The following is a 23,256-nucleotide window of genomic DNA, read 5'->3' on the forward strand; positions in this document are numbered from 1 at the left end:
GAAGTGCATCCTTGATTGAAGATGCATCCCAGGTTTTGGTAAAGTTTTCTATTGAAGCTGATTTGAACGGGTCCAAATTGACAGGGAAATTCAGGTGAATTGCTTGGATGAGAGTAGTGGGAAGTGAAAGCCAATCTAGTTCAATCGTTTCCACCACGGTTCGGCCAGCTTCAAAAATAATACCGGAGTTCTCCATGGAAAACCGTAAAGATAGGAATAAACAATAAATCAGATCACGTGACACAGCGTCCAAAAACGCCTGACGTCACTATGCAAGATGGGACCCCATGTGATCAAGTCACGGGAAGATCTTGGCACCAAACGTCATCACGTTCAGCGCACAATCACGTGACCTCCCGGGATCCATGACGAAAGATCCCATGGAGGAAAGCAGCGGAGATCCGCCCCCTTCGTGTGCCATAGGATGCTGAACACTGGCCAGATCGGCTTGGGGGTATGTTTCCCATTATGGTGCAACAATATATAGCCCCCGCCTCTTGTTCCCTCCCTCCCTCCTTCCCTCCCCCCTTTCTCCCCCCCGTCCTGAGCTCCGATCACGTGGTGATAGTGTAGTATCCCCGTAAGGGGACTGTTAAACATACATAGTTTTTAGATATAATGTCCAAACATCAATAATAATATACCAATAATAACGAGAGTGGGATGTGATTAATTAGAAAATATATTGTTTAGGGCTTGCAGATTGTTTAGATTGAAACTCCTCCCCTTCCCCTTAGAGTATGTCAGCTATAAATAGGAATCACTAGACATGTGTCCCTTATGCTTGAAAAAGGCTTACAAAAAGCCGAAACGCGTTGCGATATCTATCCACTTACCTTTGCATGTGTATAATAAATTGTTTTATGAAATACACCCCTGCATCGTTGGAATTTCCCTGCTTCTTTGGATATTGGGGTGCCAGGAGTCCAAGGCACCCCACATCAAGTAAGACTTATACTGGTCGATACAGTTGGATGGAGCGCATCAAGTGAGTTTTTCTGTCTCTTTTAAAATTTCCATTAACAAATATACCTTTTATGTAACTGCCGATGCCTAAACATCTGGGAGAGCTCAGCCCTAGAAGCATGAGCTTCCTGAGACGTCATTAGCAGGTAAGTGGTGAAGCATTGTGGTGTCCGCATGCTAAAGGCCCTTGTAGACGGGACGAGTGTCAGGCAAACGATGCCCGCCCCTCGCCCGCATATACTGGCTGAGGCTGGTATCGCTGGCTCATGGCGGGGCGGCTGCAGGAGATTCCTCTTCTCGTTCTCCCCCGCCCCTCCCCATTGACATACCACAGCGGCCGTTCGCTACTGAACATCCGCTAGTTACACTGAATGAGGAGCGATCTGCTGATTGTCCATCATTTGTGCTGCATAAACTATGGGTGATGAGCTAATCGCTCAGTGTAACTAGTGGCTGTTCAGTAGTGAACGGCCGCTGTGTTGTGTGAATGGAGGGGGGGGAAGCGAGAGGAGAGAAATCGCCTGCACTGCCCTGCCCCCTGCTGACCGCTGCATGTGACAGCATGGGAGCGTGAACACACAGGGATGAGTGTCGGCCATCGTTTGCCTGACAGTCCTCCCTTATAACCCAGCATAACTCGAGCTAAGCTGACATTTGGAGCCAGGAGACTTAAGGAGAATGGAAGGGCTAATTCACATCACAGCTGAGGTAAAGGTGAGGGAATACTATTATCTTGCTAAATGCCAACATCCAGCAGGCAGGGGGGAGGAAATAGGTGAGGGGCCCGAAAAATTACCAATGCTGTCTAGCTGCACACAAGAGGGGTGCCATACAGCCGTCCAGAATGGGCGGCTATGAAATGGATGCTGAGGCAGGCCTGCCAGTCTCTATATCACACCGTCTCTTGGAGCAGTACCGAGATTCCCTGCAGGATAGATCAGTAGGGTTCATGGCCAGAGTATGCCATTATGACCAGCGGGTGTGGGCCCACTGTGCCAACCAATCATTTGGCTTTGGGCTAAACCTAAGAATAAAGACAGGATGTACCCCATAGTTGGCATAGAATGGGCACTGGGCGGTTGAGCTGTGTTGGGCATTGTTGTAGGTGAACTCTGCTGACGATAAATAATACATCGTCCTGGAGATGAAGCAGCGGAGATACTGCTCCAGTGTCTGGTTTGTTCTCTTGGTCTGGCCGTTAGACTGAGGATGAACGGCAGAGGAGAGACTCATGGTGGTTCTCAGGGCCATGCAGAAGTGTTTCCAGAGCTTTGAGGTAAACTGTACCCCTCTGTCAGAGACCACATGATCAGGAATTCCATGTAGTCGGAAAACTTCCCAGATCATCTACTCCGCTGTGTGCTCGCCGGTGGGAATCTTTGTTATGGGGATGTAGTGAGCTACCTTCACGAGTCGGTCCACAACAAGGATGGTAGTCATTCTGTTAAGTACAAAGATATAGATCCCCATGGCCTGGATGCGACTGGCAAAGGTTGTAGGAAACCTAGAGGGCAAACTTGTGGTGTCTTCATCTGAGCACTTACTTCGCAGGAGGTGACATACATCTTCAAATCAATTCCACCAAAAGCAACAGAGCAAGAATCTTTGTGACCCCCAGGTGACTGGCAAGCTTGGAATCATGGAACCAATTCTTTTTCTTTTAGGCGACTTAGTGGGCCAAATCGCCTAAAACTCCCCAGCAGACTTAGGATCCATCCGGTGTCACTATTCAAGCCGGCAACCAGCTCTTCCACCAGAGTACTGAAAACATAGAGGGAGGCTGCAGTGTCTAGTCCAGTGGAAGGGATATGGCCTTGGGAGCTGGCCCCCAACATTCATGCCCCTTAGCTAATGAGCGAATTTCACCTTAGGTACCTTTGCCTTAGGATAAGCCGACTCCTGGGATGTCCAGTGGCTATCCTGGAAGGAGGGGGCTGGTGTCAGGACTCAAACCTGGGACCTCTTGTACCCCAGCTGGCAGCTCTCTCTGCTGAGCCATCCAGGCCTCTGGACAAATTTTCCTGCAAACTCTGACCTTGTTTCCAGATCCTACTATCCAGCTCCTTTTTTAGTTCTGCCTGTTCTTGATTAGGACTACCTATAAAAGCCTGGCCCTGACACTCCTTCCTTGCGTGATTATTGTGCTCCAAGCCGTGATCAAGCTCTACTTCTGCCTGCTCCTATGCTATTAAACTGAGACCTCTCATTGCTAACTTCTGTCTCTTCCCTGACTACTCTCCAGACCTACAGCCGCTACACCTGAGGCTCCACCCTAGTGCTTTAAACCGCTACACACTGACATATAGGAGACTTAATAGCAGTCTACAAATATGTGAAGGGCCGTCACAGTGCAGAGGGATCAGCCCTATTCTCATCTGTACAAGGAAAGACTAGAAGCAATGGGATGAAACTGAAAGGGAGGAGACACAGATTACATATTAGACAGTGAGGGGATCAATGAGTGGAACAGGTTGCCACAATAGGTGGGGAGTTCTCCTTCAATGGAAGTCTTCAGAGGCTGGAGAGACATCTGTCTGGGATGATTTAGGGATCCTGCACTGAGCGGGGGGGTTAGACCTGATGACCCCGGAGGACCTGATGACCCCGAAGGACCCGATGACCCTGGAGAACTCGATGACCCCTGGAGGACCCTGGAGAACTCGATGACCCCCGGAGGACCCTGGAGGACCCGATGACCCCGGAGGACCCTGGAGGACCCGATGACCTCGGAGGACCCTGGAGAACCCGATGACCCCCGGAAGACCTGAGGACCCTGGAGGACCCGATGACCCCAGAGGACCCTGGGGGACCCGATGACCCCGGAGTCCTACCATTCTATGATTCTATGATATGACCACATTGACATTACACACCACAACACAATTAGCTCTTTACACTTGATCTTGTAGTTTGCGTCACTGTCAGCCCTTTACACTGGATGAGCATGACAGTGAAGAGGAGATGGAGAGCGGGAGAGGAACCTGTGCGAGAGACCAAAAAGCTCTTTCCTGATGTTCTACTTTCTTTGCCCTGAAGTATCTTAGGGGGAAGATCAAGGCCAGCGCTGCTGTCACAAGACGCAGCATGAAACCAGCCTCGATCACAATGATAACTGCCCTCTCAACAACCCGGCACCGACGGATGCAAGGAATTGTGTCCTATATCCCATTAGAGAAAAAAATCTCTTTCTCTTTCTCCACTTACCAAATTACCCCTCTTTGGCTCAGTTCTAACCCCCTATCAACCACCATTATCTCCCCCTTTCCCCCTCCTCTTCTCAGTGATCCCCAATCCCATCCCCTCCTTATCTTCTGCTTGCCCCCTCCTCTTCTCAGTTTTGCCCCCTCTCATCCCCAATTATCTCCTTGTCCTCCTCTTTCCAGTCCTGCCCCATCTCGTTCCCCCATTATCTCAGCACTGCCCCCTTTTCTTTTCAGTTCTGCCTCCCTATCGTTCCCCCATTACTTTCCCCTTGTCCTTTTCACTCCTCAATTCTGCACCTCCTCCCATCCCCAATTATCTCCCTATTTCCCCCTCCTCCTCTGAGTTCTGCCGCCCATTATCTCCCTCTTGACCCCTCCTCTCCTACGTTTTGCCTACTCTCACCCCACTATTTTCTTCACCTTGCCCTCTTCTTTTCTCAGTTCTGCTTTCTCTTGCCCTATCATGATCTCCCCCTTGCCCACGTCCCATCTCTGCATTATATGCCCCTGCCTCTTCCTCTCCTCAGTTCTGCTCTGCCCCATTCTCAAATTATCTCCCCCTTGCCCCCTCCTATCCTTAGTTCTGCCCCCCTCCCGTCACCCCAATATCAACCCCTGGCTCCTCCTTTCCTTAGTTCTACCCCCTCTCATCCCCTTTATCTCCCCTGTCCCTCTCCTCCCCTCAGTTCTGCCCCCCTCCGGTCCCCCATTAGCTCTTCCTTGTAACCTCCTCTCACCAGTCCTGCCGCCTTTAGCTCTCCTCAGTTCTGCCCTGCATCCATCCTCCCATTATCTCCCCCAGCCTTCTCCTCTCCCCAGTTTTCCCCCTTCGATCACCACAGTATCTCCCCCAGCCTTCTCCTCTCCCCAGTTCTGCCACCTCCCATCCCCCATTATCTCCACCTTGCCCCTTCTCTTCCCAGTTCTGCCCTCTTTGCATTCCCCTCTTAGCTTTCCCTTGTCTCCTCCTCTCCCCAGTTCTTCCCTCCTTCCATTATCCCATTATCTCCCTCAGCCTTCAGCTCTCCCCAGTTCTGCCTCCTCCTGTCCCCCATTATCTTCCCATTGCCCCTCCTCTCCCCAGTTCTGCCCACTTCCCATCCCCTACTAGCTCTTCCTCATCCCCTCCTCTCCCCATTTATGCCCCCCTCCCATCCCCCATTAACCCCCATTTCTCTTCCTCTCTCCAGTTCTGCCCCATCCTCCATTATCCCCCCGTGCCCCCTCCTCTCCCCAGTTCTGCCCCCTGCCATGCCCCATTAACTCCTACTCTCCCCAGTTCTGCCCCTTCCAATCCCCCATTATTCCCCCTTGCCCCCTACCTACCTTCCCCCATTGTCCCCCCTTGCCCCTCCTCTCCCTAGTTCTGCCCCCTCGCTCCCCCCCATTGTCCTCCACTTGCCCCTCTTCTCCCCAGTTCAGCCCCTCTCCCATCCCCAAATATCCCCTCTTGCCCCCTCCTTTCCACAGTTCTGCCCCCTCCCATCCCATTAACCCCTTCTGTCCCCAGTTCTGCCCCCTCCTTTCCCCCATAATCAACCCTTGTCCCCTCTTCTCAGTTCTGCACCCTCTGCCATTAACCCATCCTCTCTCTAGTTTCCTCCCCCCTGTCCACATTTATTCTCCCTTGCACCCTCCTCTACCCAGTTCAGCCCCTGCTCGTCCCCTAATAACCCCCTTTTTCCCCTCCACTCCCCAGTTCTGCCCGCCTCCCATCCCCCATTATGCACCCATTGCCCCTCCTCTCCTCAGTTCTGTCCCCCTTCCTTCCCCCTATTGTCCCACTTGCTCCTCCTCTCCCCAGTTCTGCCACCCTCCTGTCCCCCATTATCCCCCCTTGTCCTCTCCTATCTCCACTTCTGCCCCCTCCCATCCACTATTAACCCATCTTCACCCCAGTTATGCCCCCCTCCTGTCCCTCATTACCCACCCTTGTCCCCTCCTCTTCCCAGTTCTACCCCCACCCGTCCCCCACTGACCCTCCTTGTCCCTTCCCCTCCCCAGTTCTGCCCACCTCCCATCTCCTATTATCCTCCCTACAAGTAGTATGGGAACAGCACTCCTCCACAGAACCAATAAGGTAGGACCCACAGATACAGAGCTGCCAGCTACAGCAGGAGTCTGGATCAATAGACTCCACAAAAGTGTCATCCAAATAGAAGATAAGCTGTAGCAGCAATAATGATGCAATAGAGGAATAAAGACAACTTTGGCATAACTCCTGCATCATTATTGCTGCTACAGCTTATCTTCTATTTGGATCCTATTATCCTCCCATTGCCCCTCCTCTCCCCAGTTCTGCTCCACTTCTTTTCCCCCCATTGTCCGCCCTTGCCCCTCCTCTCCCCAGTTCTGTCCTCTCCCATCCCCTATGTACCCCTCCTTTCCCCAGTTCTGCCAGTCTCCCATCCCCATAATCCCCCCTTGCCCCTCCTCTCATCAGTTTTATCCCTCTCCTGTCAGCGTTAACCCCCCCCCCTTGAACCCTCCTCTCCCATTTCTGACCCCCTCCTGTCCCCCATTATCCTCCCTTGCCCCCCATTATCCTCCCTTGCCCCCTCCTTGTCCCATTTTAGGCCCCCTCCTATCCCCCATTTTCCCCTCCTCTCTCCAGTTCTTCCCCCCTCCTGTCCTCCATTATCCCCCAGAGCCCCCTCCTCTCCACAGTTCTTCCCTGTCCCGTCCCCCATTATACCTCCTTTCCCCCTCCTCTCCTAAGTTCTGCCCCCTCTCATCCCTCATAAGCCCCCTTGTCCCCTCTTTTGCCCCTACCATCCCCCATTAACCCATCCTCTCCCCAATTCCGCCTCCCTACTGTCCCTCATTAACCACCTTGTCCCCTCCTCTCGCCACTTCTGCTCCCCTACCACATTATCTCCCTGTTGCCCCTCCTTTCCCCAGTTCTACCCCAATCCCTTCCTCCTATTGTCCCCTCTTGCTCCCCCTCTCCCAAATTCTGCCACCCTCCCATTCCCCATTAACCCATCCTCTCCCTAGTTCTGTCCTGTCTCCATTAACCCATCCTCTTCCCAGTTCCGCCCATTCCTGTCCCAATTTATCCCCCCTTGCCCCCTCCTCTACCCAGTTCAGCCCCTTCCCATCCCCTATTTCCCTCAACCGTGCCCTCTCCTCATTTCTACGCCTCTCCCATCCCCCATTATCCCACCTTGTCCTCTCCTCTCCCCAGTTCGGCTCCCTCTGAACCACCATTAACCCATCATCTCCCTAGTTCTGCCCCTCTCCTGTCCCTCATTACCCCCCTTGTCCCCTCCTCTCCCCAGCTCTTCCCCCCACCCATCCCCCATTAACCCACCCTTGTCCCCTCCTCTCCCCAGTTCTGCCCTTCTCCCATCCACCATTATCTGTCCATTGCCCCTCCTCTCCCCAGTTCTGCCACCCTCCTGTCCCCCATTATCCCCCCTTGCCCCGTCCTCCCACTTCTGCCCCCTTCCATCCCCCATTATCTCCCCATGCCCCCTCCTCTCCCCAGTTCTGCCAACCTCCCATCCCCTATTATCCCCCCATTGCCCCTCATCTTCCCAGGTTCTTCCCCCCTACTGTCACCCATTAACCCCTCTTGTTCACTTCTCTCCCCAGTTCTGCCCCTCACCAATGCCCCATTACCACCCCATTGCCCCTATTCTCCACAGTTCTGCCCAACTCTCTTCCCCCCCATTGTCCCCTCTTGCCCCTCCTAACCCCAGTTCTGCCCCCTCCCATCCCCCTTTATTCTCTCATGCCCCCTCCTCTCCCCAGTTCTGCCCTCTCCCATCCCCCATTAACCCCTACTCTCTCCAGTTCTGCCCCTCTCCCATCCCCAAATGACCCTACTTGCCCCTCCTCTCCCCAGTTCTGCCACCCTCTCATCTCCCAATATCCCCCCTGCCCCCTCCTCCCCCAGTTCTGCCACCTTCCTATACCCTATTATCCCTCCTTTCCCCTCCTCCCCCCAGTTCTGCCCCCTCCCATCCCCAAATAACCCCTCCTCTCCCCAGTTCTGCCCTCTTCCTGTCCCCTATGCCCTCTCCTCTCCCCAGTTCAGGCCTCCTCCCTTTCCCCCATTGCCCCCCGACCCTCCTTTCCACAGTTCTGCCACCTTCCCATCCCCCATTATCCCTCTTGTCCCCTTCTCTCCCCAGTTCTGCACCCTCTGCCATTAACCCATCCTCTCCCTAGTTCCTCCCCCCTCCTGTCCTCATTTATCTTCCCTTGCACCCTCCTCTACCCAGTTCAGCCCCCTGCCCGTCCCCTATTAACCCCCCTTGTCCCCTCCACTCCCCAGTTCTGCCCACTTCCTATCCCCCATTATCCCCCCATTGCCCCTCCTCTCCCAAGTTCTGTCCCCCTTCCTTTCCCCCCATTGTCCCCCTTGCTCCTCCTCTCCCCAGTTCTGCCACCCTCCTGTCCCCCATTATCCCCCTTGTCTTCTGCTGTCTCCACTTCTGCCCCCTCCCATCCGCCATTAACCCATCTTCACCCCATTTATGCCCCCCTCCTGCCCCTCGTTAGCCACCCTTGTCCCCTCCACTCCCCAGTAATGCCCCCTCCCATCCACCATTAACCAATCATCTCCCCAGTTCTGCCACCCACCCGTTCCCCATTAACCCCCCTTCTCTCCCCAGTTCTGCCCCCCCCAATCACCCATTATGTCCCCATTGCCTCTCCTCTTCCCAGTTCTGCCCGCTCCCTTCCCCCCAGTGTTCCACCGCTTGCCCCTTCTCTCCCCAGTTTTGCTCCCTCTCAGTTCTGCCACCCTCTAATCCCTGCTTATCCCCCTTGCCCCTCCTCTCCCCAGTTTTGCCCCCTCTCATCCCCCAATAACCCCACCTCTCCTCAATTCTGCAACTCTCCAGTCCCCCCATTATCCCCTCTTGCCCTTTCTCTCCCAGGTTCTGCCCACTCCCATTAACCCCTCCTCTCCTCAGTTCTGCCACCCTCCTCTCCCCAGTTCTGCCACCCTCATGTCCTCTATTACCCCCTCTTGTCCCCTCCTTTTCCCAGTTTTGCCCCTCTTGTCCCCATTAACACCCTCTTTGTAACATTCTCTCCCCATTTCTACCCTCCTCCCATCCCCATTAACCCTCCCTTGTTCCCAGCTCTCCCCAGTTCTGCCCCCATCTCCCATTATACCCCCTTGCCTCTCATCTCCTCAGTTCTGCCACCCTCCCATCCCCCATTATCCCCCCTTGTCCCCTCCTCTTCCCAGTTCTGCCCCCTCCCATCCCCCATTAACCCGTCCTCTTCCCAGTTCTGCCTCCTCCTGTCCCCAATTATCCCCCCTTTCCCCCTCCTCCACCCTGTTCAGCCCCACTCCCATCCCCCATTAACCCAACTTGTCCCCTCCTCTTCCCAGTACTGCCCTCCTCCCATCCCCCCTTTCCCCCTCCTCTCCCCAGTTCTGCCCCCATCGCATCCCCCAATATCCCTCCTTGCCCCTCCTTTCCCCAGTTCTGCAACCCTCCCCCCATTATCCCCCCTTGTCCCGTCCTCTCCCCAGTTCTGCCCCCTCCCATCCCCCATTAACCCGTCCTCTTTTCAGTTCCGCCCTCTCCTGTCCCCCATTAACCCCCCATTCCCCCTCCTCTCCCCTGTTCAGCCCCACTCCCATCCCCCATTCTCCCCTCCTCTCCCCAGTACTGCCCCCCTCCCATCCCCCATTATCCCCCCGTGCCCCCTCCTCTCCTCAGTGCTATCCCTCCCACCCCCGGGCGCTCGCTCGCTGCCCTACAAGGCTGTGATGATCGGGTCTGGGCGGTGTTAGTGTCCCGGGATATAAAGCTGGGAGTCGGGGCAGCGCTCCTCCAGCCCCCGCAGCCCGTAGAGCCCGTCTCGCCGTCCGTTCTCTGCCGCAGCCGCCCGTTCACACCCGCCGCCATGGACGCCATCAAGAAGAAGATGCAGATGCTGAAGCTGGACAAGGAGAACGCCATAGACCGGGCGGAGCAGGCGGAGGGCGACAAGAAGCAGGCGGAGGACCGCTGCAAGCAGGTACTGCGACCCCCAACGTGCCGCCTCCAAGTGGGGTCCGAGGACTCGGCAAAGGCTGCAGCTTCCTATCATACCCGTATAATAGCACTGCTACCCCCCTAGTCTGTAACTACTACCCCCCTAGTCTGTAACTACTACCCCCCCTAGTGGGATACCAGTACTACACCCCTAGTCTGTAACTACTACCCCCCTAGTCTGTAACTACTACCCCCCCTAGTGGGATACCAGTACTACCCCCCTAGTCTAGTGGATGCCACTACTACCACCCCTAGTCTGTAACTACTACCACCCCTAGTCTGTAACTACTACCACCCCTAGTCTGTAACTACTACCACCCCTAGTCTGTAACTACTACCACCCCTAGTCTGTAACTACTACCACCCCTAGTCTAGTGGATGCCACTACTACCCCCCTAGTCAGTTACTACTACCACCCCTAGTGGGATACCAGTACTACCCCCCTACTCTGTAACTACTACCACCAATAGTCTAACTACTACCCCCCCTAGTCTGTAACTACTACCACCCCTAGTCTGTAACTACTACCACCCCTAGTCTGTAACTACTACCACCCCTAGTCTGTAACTACTACCCCCCCTAGTGGGATACCAGTACTACCCCCCTAGTCTGTAACTACTACCCCCCCTAGTGGGATACCAGTACTACACCCCTAGTCTGTAACTACTACCCCCCTAGTCTGTAACTACTACCCCCCCTAGTGGGATACCAGTACTACCCCCCTAGTCTAGTGGATGCCACTACTACCACCCCTAGTCTGTAACTACTACCACCCCTAGTCTGTAACTACTACCACCCCTAGTCTGTAACTACTACCACCCCTAGTCTGTAACTACTACCACCCCTAGTCTGTAACTACTACCACCCCTAGTCTAGTGGATGCCACTACTACCCCCCTAGTCAGTTACTACTACCACCCCTAGTGGGATACCAGTACTACCCCCCTACTCTGTAACTACTACCACCAATAGTCTAACTACTACCCCCCCTAGTCTGTAACTACTACCACCCCTAGTCTGTAACTACTACCACCCCTAGTCTGTAACTACTACCACCCCTAGTCTGTAACTACTACCACCCCTAGTCTGTAACTACTACCACCCCTAGTCAGTTACTACTACCACCCCTAGTGGGATACCAGTACTACCCCCCTACTCTGTAACTACTACCACCAATAGTCTAACTACTACCACCCCTAGTCTATAACTACTACTTCCTCGCTAGCATATCCTACATGGGTGAAGCATTTTATCCCTCTGCGCCGGAGCTTCGCAGGGCTTTCTTTGGACTACAGAGCTGACAATCTACAGATCAGCAGACATCTCAAGGATGAAGAACCTTGGAGGAGATAGGGGGTATCCTCACCCCAGGGGCTTACAGCTAAAGGAACCTGATAATTGCTACATGTGATTTCAGTTGTCGTGTGGCGCCCCCTACCGGAAACTAAGGAAACCCTTTAGTATCCACTGGACCCCTGATCCAGCCCAGCTGTAATACCAACTCCAGAACTGCAGACAAGAGCCTATTATACATACAAGGACCTAAAGACCCCCACATTTCCTATCTGTGCCCCCCTGATCACCTCCAGCCACAAAGGGCGCATATAAGGCGGTCTGCCTGATATCAGCATATCTACTGTAATATAGAGCTGGATGTAATGGATACAATGTATCTACTGTATATAAATCATAGAATGGTAGAGTTGGAAGGGTCCTCCAGGGTCATCGGGTCCAAACCCCCTATATGTAATGGATACAATGTATCTGGTGTATATGAGGGGTAATCTAGAGCTATATATAATGGATACAATGTATCTGGTGTATATGGGGGGTAATCTAGAGCTATATATAATGGATACAATGTATCTGGTGTATATGGGGGGTAATCTAGAGCTATATATAATGGATACAATGTATCTGGTGTATATAAATCATAGAATGGTAGAGTTGGAAGGGTCCTCCAGGGTCATCGGGTCCAACCCCCCTATATATAATGGATACAATGTATCTGGTGTATATGAGGGGTAATCTAGAGCTATATATAATGGATACAATGTATCTGGTGAATATGAGGGTAATCTAGAGCTATATATAATGGATACAATGTATGTGGGGTATATGAGGGGTAATCTAGAGCTATCTATAATGTATACAATGTATGTGGGGTATATGAGGGGTAATCTGGAGCTATATATAATGGATACAATGTATCTGATGTATATGAGGGGTAATCTGCAGCTATACATAATGGATACAATGTATGTGGTGTATATGTCGGGTAATCTAGAGCTATCTATAATGTATACAATGTATGTGGGGTATATGAGGGGTAATCTAGAGCTATCTATAATGGATACAATGTATCTGGTGTATATGAGGGGTAATCTAGAGCTATATATAATGGATACAATGTATCTGGTGAATATGAGGGGTAATCTAGAGCTATATATAATGGATACAATGTATGTGGGGTATATGAGGGGTAATCTGGAGCTATATATAATGGATACAATGTATCTGATGTATATGAGGGGTAATCTGGAGCTATATATAATGGATACAATGTATCTGGTGTATATGAGGGGTAATCTAGAGCTATATATAATGGATACAATGTATCTGGTGTATATGAGGGGTAATCTAGAGCTATATATAATGGATACAATGTATGTTGGGTATATGAGTGGTAATCTAGAGCTATATAATGGATACAATGTATCTGGTGAATATGAGGGGTAATCTAGAGCTATATATAATGGATACAATGTATCTGCTGTATATGAGGGGTAATCTAGAGCTATATATAATGGATACAATGTATCTGGTGTATATGAGGGGTAATCTATAGCTATATATAATGGATACAATGTATCTGGTGTATCGGGGGGGTAATCTAGAGCTATATATAATGGATACAATGTATCTGGTGTATATGAGGGGTAATCTAGAGCTATATATAATGGATACAATGTATCTGGTGTATATGAGGGGTAATCCAGAGCTATATATAATGGATACAATGTATCTGGTGTATATGAGGGGTAATCTAGAGCTATATATAATGGATACAATGTATGTGGTGTATATGAGGGGTAATCTGGAGCTATATATAATGGATACAATGTATCTGGTGTATATGGGGGGTAATCTAGAGCTATATATAATGGATACAATGGATGTGATGTCTATGAGGGGTAATCTAGAGCTATATATAATGGATACAATGTATCTGGTGTATATGGCGGGTAATCTAGAGCTATATATATATAATGGATACAATGTATGTGGTGTATATGAGGGGTAATCTAGAGCTATATATAATGGATACAATGTATCTGGTGTCTATGAGGGGTAATCTAGAGCTATATATATATATAATGGATACAATGTATCTGGTGTATATGAGGGGTAATCTAGAGCTATATATAATGGATACAATGTATCTGCTGTATATGAGTGGTAATCTAGAGCTATATATATATATATAATGGATACAATGTATCTGGTGTATATGGGGGGTAATCTAGAGCTATATATAATGGATACAATGTATCTGCTGTATATGAGGGGTAATCTAGAGCTATATATATAAGGGACACAATGTATCTGGTGTATATGAGGGGTAATCTGGAGCTATATATAATGGATACAATGTATCTGGTGTATATGAGGGGTAATCTGAAGCTATATATAATGGATACAATGTATCTGCTGTATATGAGGGCTAATCTAGAGCTATATATAATGGATACAATGTATCTGGTGTATATGAGGAGTAATCTGGAGCTATATATAATGGATACAATGTATCTGGTGAATATGAGGGGTAATCTAGAGCTATATATAATGGATACAATGTATGTGGGGTATATGAGGGGTAATCTAGAGCTATATATAATGGATACAATGTATCTGGTGTATATGAGGGGTAATCTAGAGCTATATATAATGGATACAATGTATGTGGTGTATATGAGGGGTAATCTGGAGCTATATATAATGGATACAATGTATCTGGTGTATATGGGGGGTAATCTAGAGCTATATATAATGGATACAATGTATCTGGTGTCTATGAGGGGTAATCTAGAGCTATATATAATGGATACAATGTATGTGGTGTATATGAGGGGTAATCTGGAGCTATATATAATGGATACAATGTATCTGGTGTATATGGGGGGTAATCTAGAGCTATATATAATGGATACAATGTATCTGGTGTCTATGAGGGGTAATCTAGAGCTATATATAATGGATACAATGTATCTACTGTATATGAGGGGTAATCTAGAGCTATATATAATGGATACAATGTATCTGGTGTATATGAGGGCTAATCTAGAGCTATATATAATGGATACAATGTATCTGCTGTATATGAGGGGTAATCTAGAGCTATATATAATGGATACATTGTATGTGGGGTATATGAGGGGTAATCTAGAGCTATATGTAATGGATACATTGTATGTGGGGTATATGAGGGGTAATCTAGAGCTATATGTAATGGATACAATGTATGTGGGGTATATGAGGGGTAATCTAGAGCTATATATAATGGATACAATGTATCTGGTGTCTATGAGGGGTAATCTAGAGCTATATATATAATGGATACAATGTATCTGGTGTATATGAGGGGTAATCTAGAGCTATATATAATGGATACAATGTATCTGGTGTATATGAGGGGTAATCTAGAGCTATATATAATGGATACAATGTATCTGGTGTATATGAGGGCTAATCTAGAGCTATATATAATGGATACAATGGATCTGATGTCCTTAGAGGGGTAATCTAGAGCTATATATATAATGGATACAATGTATCTGGTGTATATGAGGAGTAATCTAGAGCTATATATAATGGATACAATGTATCTGGTGTATATGGGGGGTAATCTAGAGCTATATATAATGGATACAATGTATCTGATGTATATGAGGGGTAATCTAGAGCTATATATAATGGATACAATGTATCTGGTGTATATGAGGGGTGATCTAGAGCTATATATAATGGATACAATGTATCTGGTGTATATGGGGGGTAATCTAGAGCTATATATAATGGATACAATGGATGTGATGTCTATGAGGGGTAATCTAGAGCTATATATAATGGATACAATGTATCTGGTGTATATGGCGGGTAATCTAGAGCTATATATATATAATGGATACAATGTATGTGGTGTATATGAGGGGTAATCTAGAGCTATATATAATGGATACAATGTATCTGGTGTCTATGAGGGGTAATCTAGAGCTATATATATATATAATGGATACAATGTATCTGGTGTATATGAGGGGTAATCTAGAGCTATATATAATGGATACAATGTATCTGCTGTATATGAGTGGTAATCTAGAGCTATATATATATATAATGGATACAATGTATCTGGTGTATATGGGGGGTAATCTAGAGCTATATATAATGGATACAATGTATCTGCTGTATATGAGGGGTAATCTAGAGCTATATATATAAGGGACACAATGTATCTGGTGTATATGAGGGGTAATCTGGAGCTATATATAATGGATACAATGTATCTGGTGTATATGAGGGGTAATCTGAAGCTATATATAATGGATACAATGTATCTGCTGTATATGAGGGCTAATCTAGAGCTATATATAATGGATACAATGTATCTGGTGTATATGAGGGGTAATCTGGAGCTATATATAATGGATACAATGTATCTGGTGTATATGAGGGGTAATCTAGAGCTATATATAATGGATACAATGTATCTGGTGTATATGAGGGGTAATCTAGAGCTCTATATAATGGATACAATGTATCTGGTGTATATGGGGGGTAATCTAGAGCTATATATAATGGATACAATGTATCTGGTGTATATGGGGTGTAATCTATAGCTATATATAATGGATACAATGTATCTGGTGTATATGAGGAATAATCCAGAGCTATATATAATGGATACAATGTATCTGGTGAATATGAGGGGTAATCTAGAGCTATATGTAATGGATACAATGTATGTGGTGTATATGAGGGCTAATCTAGAGCTATATGTAATGGATACAATGTATCTGGTGAATATGAGGGGTAATCTAGAGCTATATATAATGGATACAATGTATGTGGGGTATATGAGGGGTAATCTAGAGCTATATATAATGGATACAATGGATCTGATGTCCTTAGAGGGGTAATCTAGAGCTATATATATAATGGATACAATGTATCTGGTGTATATGAGGGGTAATCTAGAGCTATATATAATGGATACAATGTATCTGGTGTATATGAGGGGTAATCTAGAGCTATATATAATGGATACAATGTATCTGGTGTCTATGAGGGGTAATCTAGAGCTATATATATAATGGATACAATGTATCTGGTGTATATGAGGAGTAATCTGGAGCTATATATAATGGATACAATGTATCTGGTGAATATGAGGGGTAATCTAGAGCTATATATAATGGATACAATGTATCTGGTGTATATGAGGAGTAATCTAGAGCTATATATAATGGATACAATGTATGTGGTGTATATGAGGGGTAATCTAGAGCTATATATAATGGATACAATGTATGTTGGGTATATGAGGGGTAATCTAGAGCTATATAATGGATACAATGTATCTGGTGAATATGAGGGGTAATCTAGAGCTATATATAATGGATACAATGTATCTGCTGTATATGAGGGGTAATCTAGAGCTATATATAATGGATACAATGTATCTGGTGTATATGAGGGGTAATCTAGAGCTATATATAATGGATACAATGTATGTGGTGTATATGAGGGGTAATCTGGAGCTATATATAATGGATACAATGTATCTGGTGTATATGGGGGGTAATCTAGAGCTATATATAATGGATACAATGTATCTGGTGTCTATGAGGGCTAATCTAGAGCTATATATAATGGATACAATGTATCTGGTGTATATGAGGGGTAATCTAGAGCTATATATAATGGATACAATGTATCTGGTGTATATGAGGGGTAATCTAGAGCTATATATAATGGATACAATGTATGTGGTGTATATGAGGGGTAATCTGGAGCTATATATAATGGATACAATGTATCTGGTGTATATGGGGGGTAATCTAGAGCTATATATAATGGATACAATGTATCTGGTGTCTATGAGGGGTAATCTAGAGCTATATATAATGGATACAATGTATCTACTGTATATGAGGGGTAATCTAGAGCTATATATAATGGATACAATGTATCTGGTGTATATGAGGGCTAATCTAGAGCTATATATAATGGATACAATGTATCTGCTGTATATGAGGGGTAATCTAGAGCTATATATAATGGATACATTGTATGTGGGGTATATGAGGGGTAATCTAGAGCTATATGTAATGGATACATTGTATGTGGGGTATATGAGGGGTAATCTAGAGCTATATGTAATGGATACAATGTATGTGGGGTATATGAGGGGTAATCTAGAGCTATATATAATGGATACAATGTATCTGGTGTATATGAGGGGTAATCTAGAGCTATATATAATGGATACAATGTATCTGGTGTATATGAGGGCTAATCTAGAGCTATATATAATGGATACAATGGATCTGATGTCCTTAGAGGGGTAATCTAGAGCTATATATATAATGGATACAATGTATCTGGTGTATATGAGGAGTAATCTAGAGCTATATATAATGGATACAATGTATCTGGTGTATATGGGGGGTAATCTAGAGCTATATATAATGGATACAATGTATCTGATGTATATGAGGGGTAATCTAGAGCTATATATAATGGATACAATGTATCTGGTGTATATGAGGGGTGATCTAGAGCTATATATAATGGATACAATGTATCTGGTGTATATGGGGGGTAATCTAGAGCTATATATAATGGATACAATGGATGTGATGTCTATAAGGGGTAATCTAGAGCTATATATAATGGATACAATGTATCTGGTGTATATGTCGGGTAATCTAGAGCTATATATATATAATGGATACAATGTATGTGGTGTATATGAGGGGTAATCTAGAGCTATATATAATGGATACAATGTATCTGGTGTCTATGAGGGGTAATCTAGAGCTATATATATATAATGGATACAATGTATCTGGTGTATATGAGGGGTAATCTAGAGCTATATATAATGGATACAATGTATCTGCTGTATATGAGTGGTAATCTAGAGCTATATATATATATATAATGGATACAATGTATCTGGTGTATATGGGGGGTAATCTAGAGCTATATATAATGGATACAATGTATCTGCTGTATATGAGGGGTAATCTAGAGCTATATATATAAGGGACACAATGTATCTGGTGTATATGAGGGGTAATCTGGAGCTATATATAATGGATACAATGTATCTGGTGTATATGAGGGGTAATCTGAAGCTATATATAATGGATACAATGTATCTGCTGTATATGAGGGCTAATCTAGAGCTATATATAATGGATACAATGTATCTGGTGTATATGAGGAGTAATCTGGAGCTATATATAATGGATACAATGTATCTGGTGTATATGAGGAGTAATCTGGAGCTATATATAATGGATACAATGTATCTGGTGTATATGGGGGGTAATCTAGAGCTATATATAATGGATACAATGTATCTGGTGTATATGGGGGGTAATCTAGAGCTATATGTAATGGATACTATGTATCTGGTGTATATGGGGGGTAATCTAGAGCTATACATAATGTATACAATGTATCTGGTGTATATGAGGGGTAATCTAAAGCTATATATAATGTATACAATGTATCTGGTGTATTTGAGGGGTAATCTAGAGCTATATGTAATGGATACAATGTATCTGATGTATATGAGGGGTAATCTAGAGCTATATATAATGTATACAATGTATGTTGGGTATATGAGGGGTAATCTAGAGCTATATATAATGGATACAATGTATCTGCTGTATATGAGGGGTAATCTAGAGCTATATATAATGTATACAATGTATCTGGTGTATATGAGGGGTAATCTGGAGCTATCTATAATGGATACAATGTATCTGGTGTATATGGGGGGTAATCTAGAGCTATATATAATGGATACAATGTATGTGGGGTATATGAGGGGTAATCTAGAGCTATATATAATGGATACAATGTATCTGGTGTCTATGAGGGGTAATCTAGAGCTATATATATATATAATGGATACAATGTATGTGGTGTATATGAGGGCTAATCTAGAGCTATATATATATAATGGATACAATGTATCTGGTGTATATGAGGGGCAATCTAGAGCTATATATATAATGGATACAATGTATGTGGGGTATATGAGGGGAAATCTAGAACTATATATAATGGATACAATGTATCTGGTGTCTATGAGGGCTAATCTAGAGCTATATATATATAATGGATACAATGTATGTGGTGTATATGAGGGCTAATCTAGAGCTATATATATATAATGGATACAATGTATCTGGTGTATATGAGGGGCAATCTAGAGCTATATATATAATGGATACAATGTATCTGGTGTATATGAGGGGAAATCTAGAACTATATATGATGGATACAATGTATGTGGGGTATATGAGGGGTAGTCTAGAGCTATATATAATGGATACAATGTATGTGGGGTATATGAGGGGTAATCTAGAGCTATATATAATGGATACAATGTATCTGCTGTATATGAGGGGTAATCTAGAGCTATATATAATGGATACAATGTATGTTGGGTATATGAGGGGTAATCTGGAGCTATATATAATGGATACAATGTATCTGGTGTATATGAGGGGTAATCTAGAGCTATCTATAATGGATACAATGTATCTGGTGTATATGAGGAGTAATCTAGAGCTATCTATAATGGATACAATATATCTGGTGTTTATGAGGGGTAATCTAGAGCTATATATAATGGATACAATGTATGTGGGGTGTATGAGGGGTAATCTGGAGCTATATATAATGGATACAATGTATGTGGGGTATATGAGTGGTAATCTAGAGCTATATATAATGGATACAATGTATCTGGTGTATATGAGGGCTAATCTAGAGCTATATATAATGGATACAATATATCTGGTGTTTATGAGGGGTAATCTAGAGCTATATATATAATGGATACAATGTATCTGGTGTATATGGGGGGTAATCTAGAGCTATATATAATGGATGCAATGTATCTGGTGTATATGAGGGGTAATCTAGAGCTACAGTATATATAATGGATATAATGTATGTGGGGTATATGAGGGGTAATCTAGAGCTATATATATATAATGGATACAATGTATCTGGTGTATATGAGGGGTAATCTAGAGCTATATATAATGGATACAATGTATGTGGTGTATATGAGGGGTAATCTGGAGCTATATATAATGGATACAATGTATCTGGTGTATATGACGGGTAATCTAGAGCTATATGTAATGGATACAATGTATGTGGGGTATATGAGGGGTAATCTAGAGCTATATATGATGGATACAATGTATCTGGTGTATATGAGGGGTAATCCAGAGCTATATATAATGGATACAATGTATCTGGTGTATATGAGGGGTAATCTAGAGCTATATATAATGGATACAATGTATCTGGTGTCTATAAGGGGTAATCTGGAGCTATATATAATGGATACAATGTATGTGGGGTATATGAGTGGTAATCTAGAGCTATATATAATGGATACAATGTATCTGGTGTATATGAGGGGTAATCTAGAGCTATATATAATGGATACAATGTATCTGGTGTATATGAGGGGTAATCTAGAGCTATATATAATGGATACAATGTATCTGGTGTCTATGAGGGGTAATCTAGAGCTATATATATAATAGATACAATGTATGTGGTGTATAGGAGGGCTAATCTAGAGCTATATATAATGGATATAATGTATGTGGGGTATGTGAGGGGTAATCTAGAACTATATATAATGGATACAATTTATGTGGGGTATATAAGGGGTAATCTAGAGCTATATATAATGGATATAATGTATGTGGGGTATATGAGGGGTAATCTAGAGCTATATATAATGGATACAATGTATCTGGTGTATATGAGGAGTAATCTAGAGCTATATATAATGGATACAATGTATCTGGTGTATATGAGGGGTAATCTAGAGCTATATATAATGGATGCAATGTATCTGGTGTATATGAGGGGTAATTTAGAGCTATATATAATGGATACAATGTATCTGGTGTATATGAGGGGTAATCCAGAGCTATATATAATGGATACAATGTATCTGGTGTATATGAGGGGTAATCTGGAGCTATATATAATGGATACAATGTATCTGGTGTATATGAGGGGTAATCTGGAGCTATATATAATGGATACAATGTATCTGGTGTGTATGAGGGCTAATCTAGAGCTATATATATAATGGATACAATGTATCTGGTGTCTATGAGGGGTAGTCTAGAGCTATATATAATGGATACAATGTATCTGGTGTATATGAGGGGTAATCTGGAGCTATATATAATGGATACAATGTATGTGGTGTGTATTAGGGCTAATCTAGAGCTATATATATAATGGATACAATGTATCTGGTGTCTATGAGGGGTAGTCTAGAGCTATATATAATGGATACAATGGATCTGGTGTATATGAGGGGTAATCTAGAGATATATATATATATATATATATATATATATATATATATATATATATATAATGGATTCAGTGTAATTGGTGTATATGAGGGGTAATCTAGAGCTATATGTAATGGATACAATGTATCTGGTGTATATGAGGGGTAATCTAGAGCTATATATAATGGATACAATGTATGTGGGTTATATGAGGGGTAATCTAGAGCTATATATAATGGATGCAATGTACCTGGTGTGTATGAGAGGTAATCTAGAGCTATATATAATGGATACAATGTATCTGATGTCTGAGGGGTAATCTAGATATATATATATAATGGATACAATGTATCTGGTGTATATGAGGGGTAATCTAGAGCTATATATAATGGATACAATGTATCTGGTGTAAATTGAGGGGTAATCTAGAGCTATATATAATGGATACAATGTATGTGGTGTATATGAGGGGTAATCTGGAGCTATATATAATGGATACAATGTATCTGGTGTATATGACGGGTAATCTAGAGCTATATGTAATGGATACAATGTATGTGGGGTATATGAGGGGTAATCTAGAGCTATATATGATGGATACAATGTATCTGGTGTATATGAGGGGTAATCCAGAGCTATATATAATGGATACAATGTATCTGGTGTATATGAGGGGTAATCTAGAGCTATATATAATGGATACAATGTATCTGGTGTCTATAAGGGGTAATCTGGAGCTATATATAATGGATACAATGTATGTGGGGTATATGAGTGGTAATCTAGAGCTATATATAATGGATACAATGTATCTGGTGTATATGAGGGGTAATCTAGAGCTATATATAATGGATACAATGTATCTGGTGTATATGAGGGGTAATCTAGAGCTATATATAATGGATACAATGTATCTGGTGTCTATGAGGGGTAATCTAGAGCTATATATATAATAGATACAATGTATGTGGTGTATAGGAGGGCTAATCTAGAGCTATATATAATGGATATAATGTATGTGGGGTATATGAGGGGTAATCTAGAACTATATATAATGGATACAATTTATGTGGGGTATATAAGGGGTAATCTAGAGCTATATATAATGGATATAATGTATGTGGGGTATATGAGGGGTAATCTAGAGCTATATATAATGGATACAATGTATCTGGTGTATATGAGGAGTAATCTAGAGCTATATATAATGGATACAATGTATCTGGTGTATATGAGGGGTAATCTAGAGCTATATATAATGGATGCAATGTATCTGGTGTATATGAGGGGTAATTTAGAGCTATATATAATGGATACAATGTATCTGGTGTATATGAGGGGTAATCCAGAGCTATATATAATGGATACAATGTATCTGGTGTATATGAGGGGTAATCTGGAGCTATATATAATGGATACAATGTATCTGGTGTATATGAGG

The 23,256-nt window shown here is 44.2% G+C and overlaps 1 protein-coding gene across 4 annotated transcripts in view; it reads left to right on the plus strand.

The window, feature by feature from the left end:
- The first annotated feature begins 9,946 nt into the window (after nt 1-9,946).
- The window catches only part of TPM2 (tropomyosin 2), a 52,982-nt gene continuing 39,672 nt past the window's right edge, over nt 9,947-23,256 (plus strand). For 2 of the 4 annotated variants that reach the window (XM_066602190.1, XM_066602191.1), the window contains exon 1: nt 9,948-10,157. In XM_066602190.1, coding sequence (XP_066458287.1) covers nt 10,044-10,157 — 114 coding nt within the window. In that variant the 5' untranslated portion in view covers nt 9,948-10,043. Of the gene's footprint in view, nt 10,158-23,256 lie in introns of all 4 variants that reach the window. The other 2 variants (XM_066602192.1, XM_066602189.1) reach the window with 2 other exon arrangements.

The sequence above is a fragment of the Eleutherodactylus coqui genome, chromosome 5 (assembly GCF_035609145.1).
Source record: "Eleutherodactylus coqui strain aEleCoq1 chromosome 5, aEleCoq1.hap1, whole genome shotgun sequence".
Classification (NCBI taxonomy): Eukaryota; Metazoa; Chordata; class Amphibia; order Anura; family Eleutherodactylidae; genus Eleutherodactylus; species Eleutherodactylus coqui.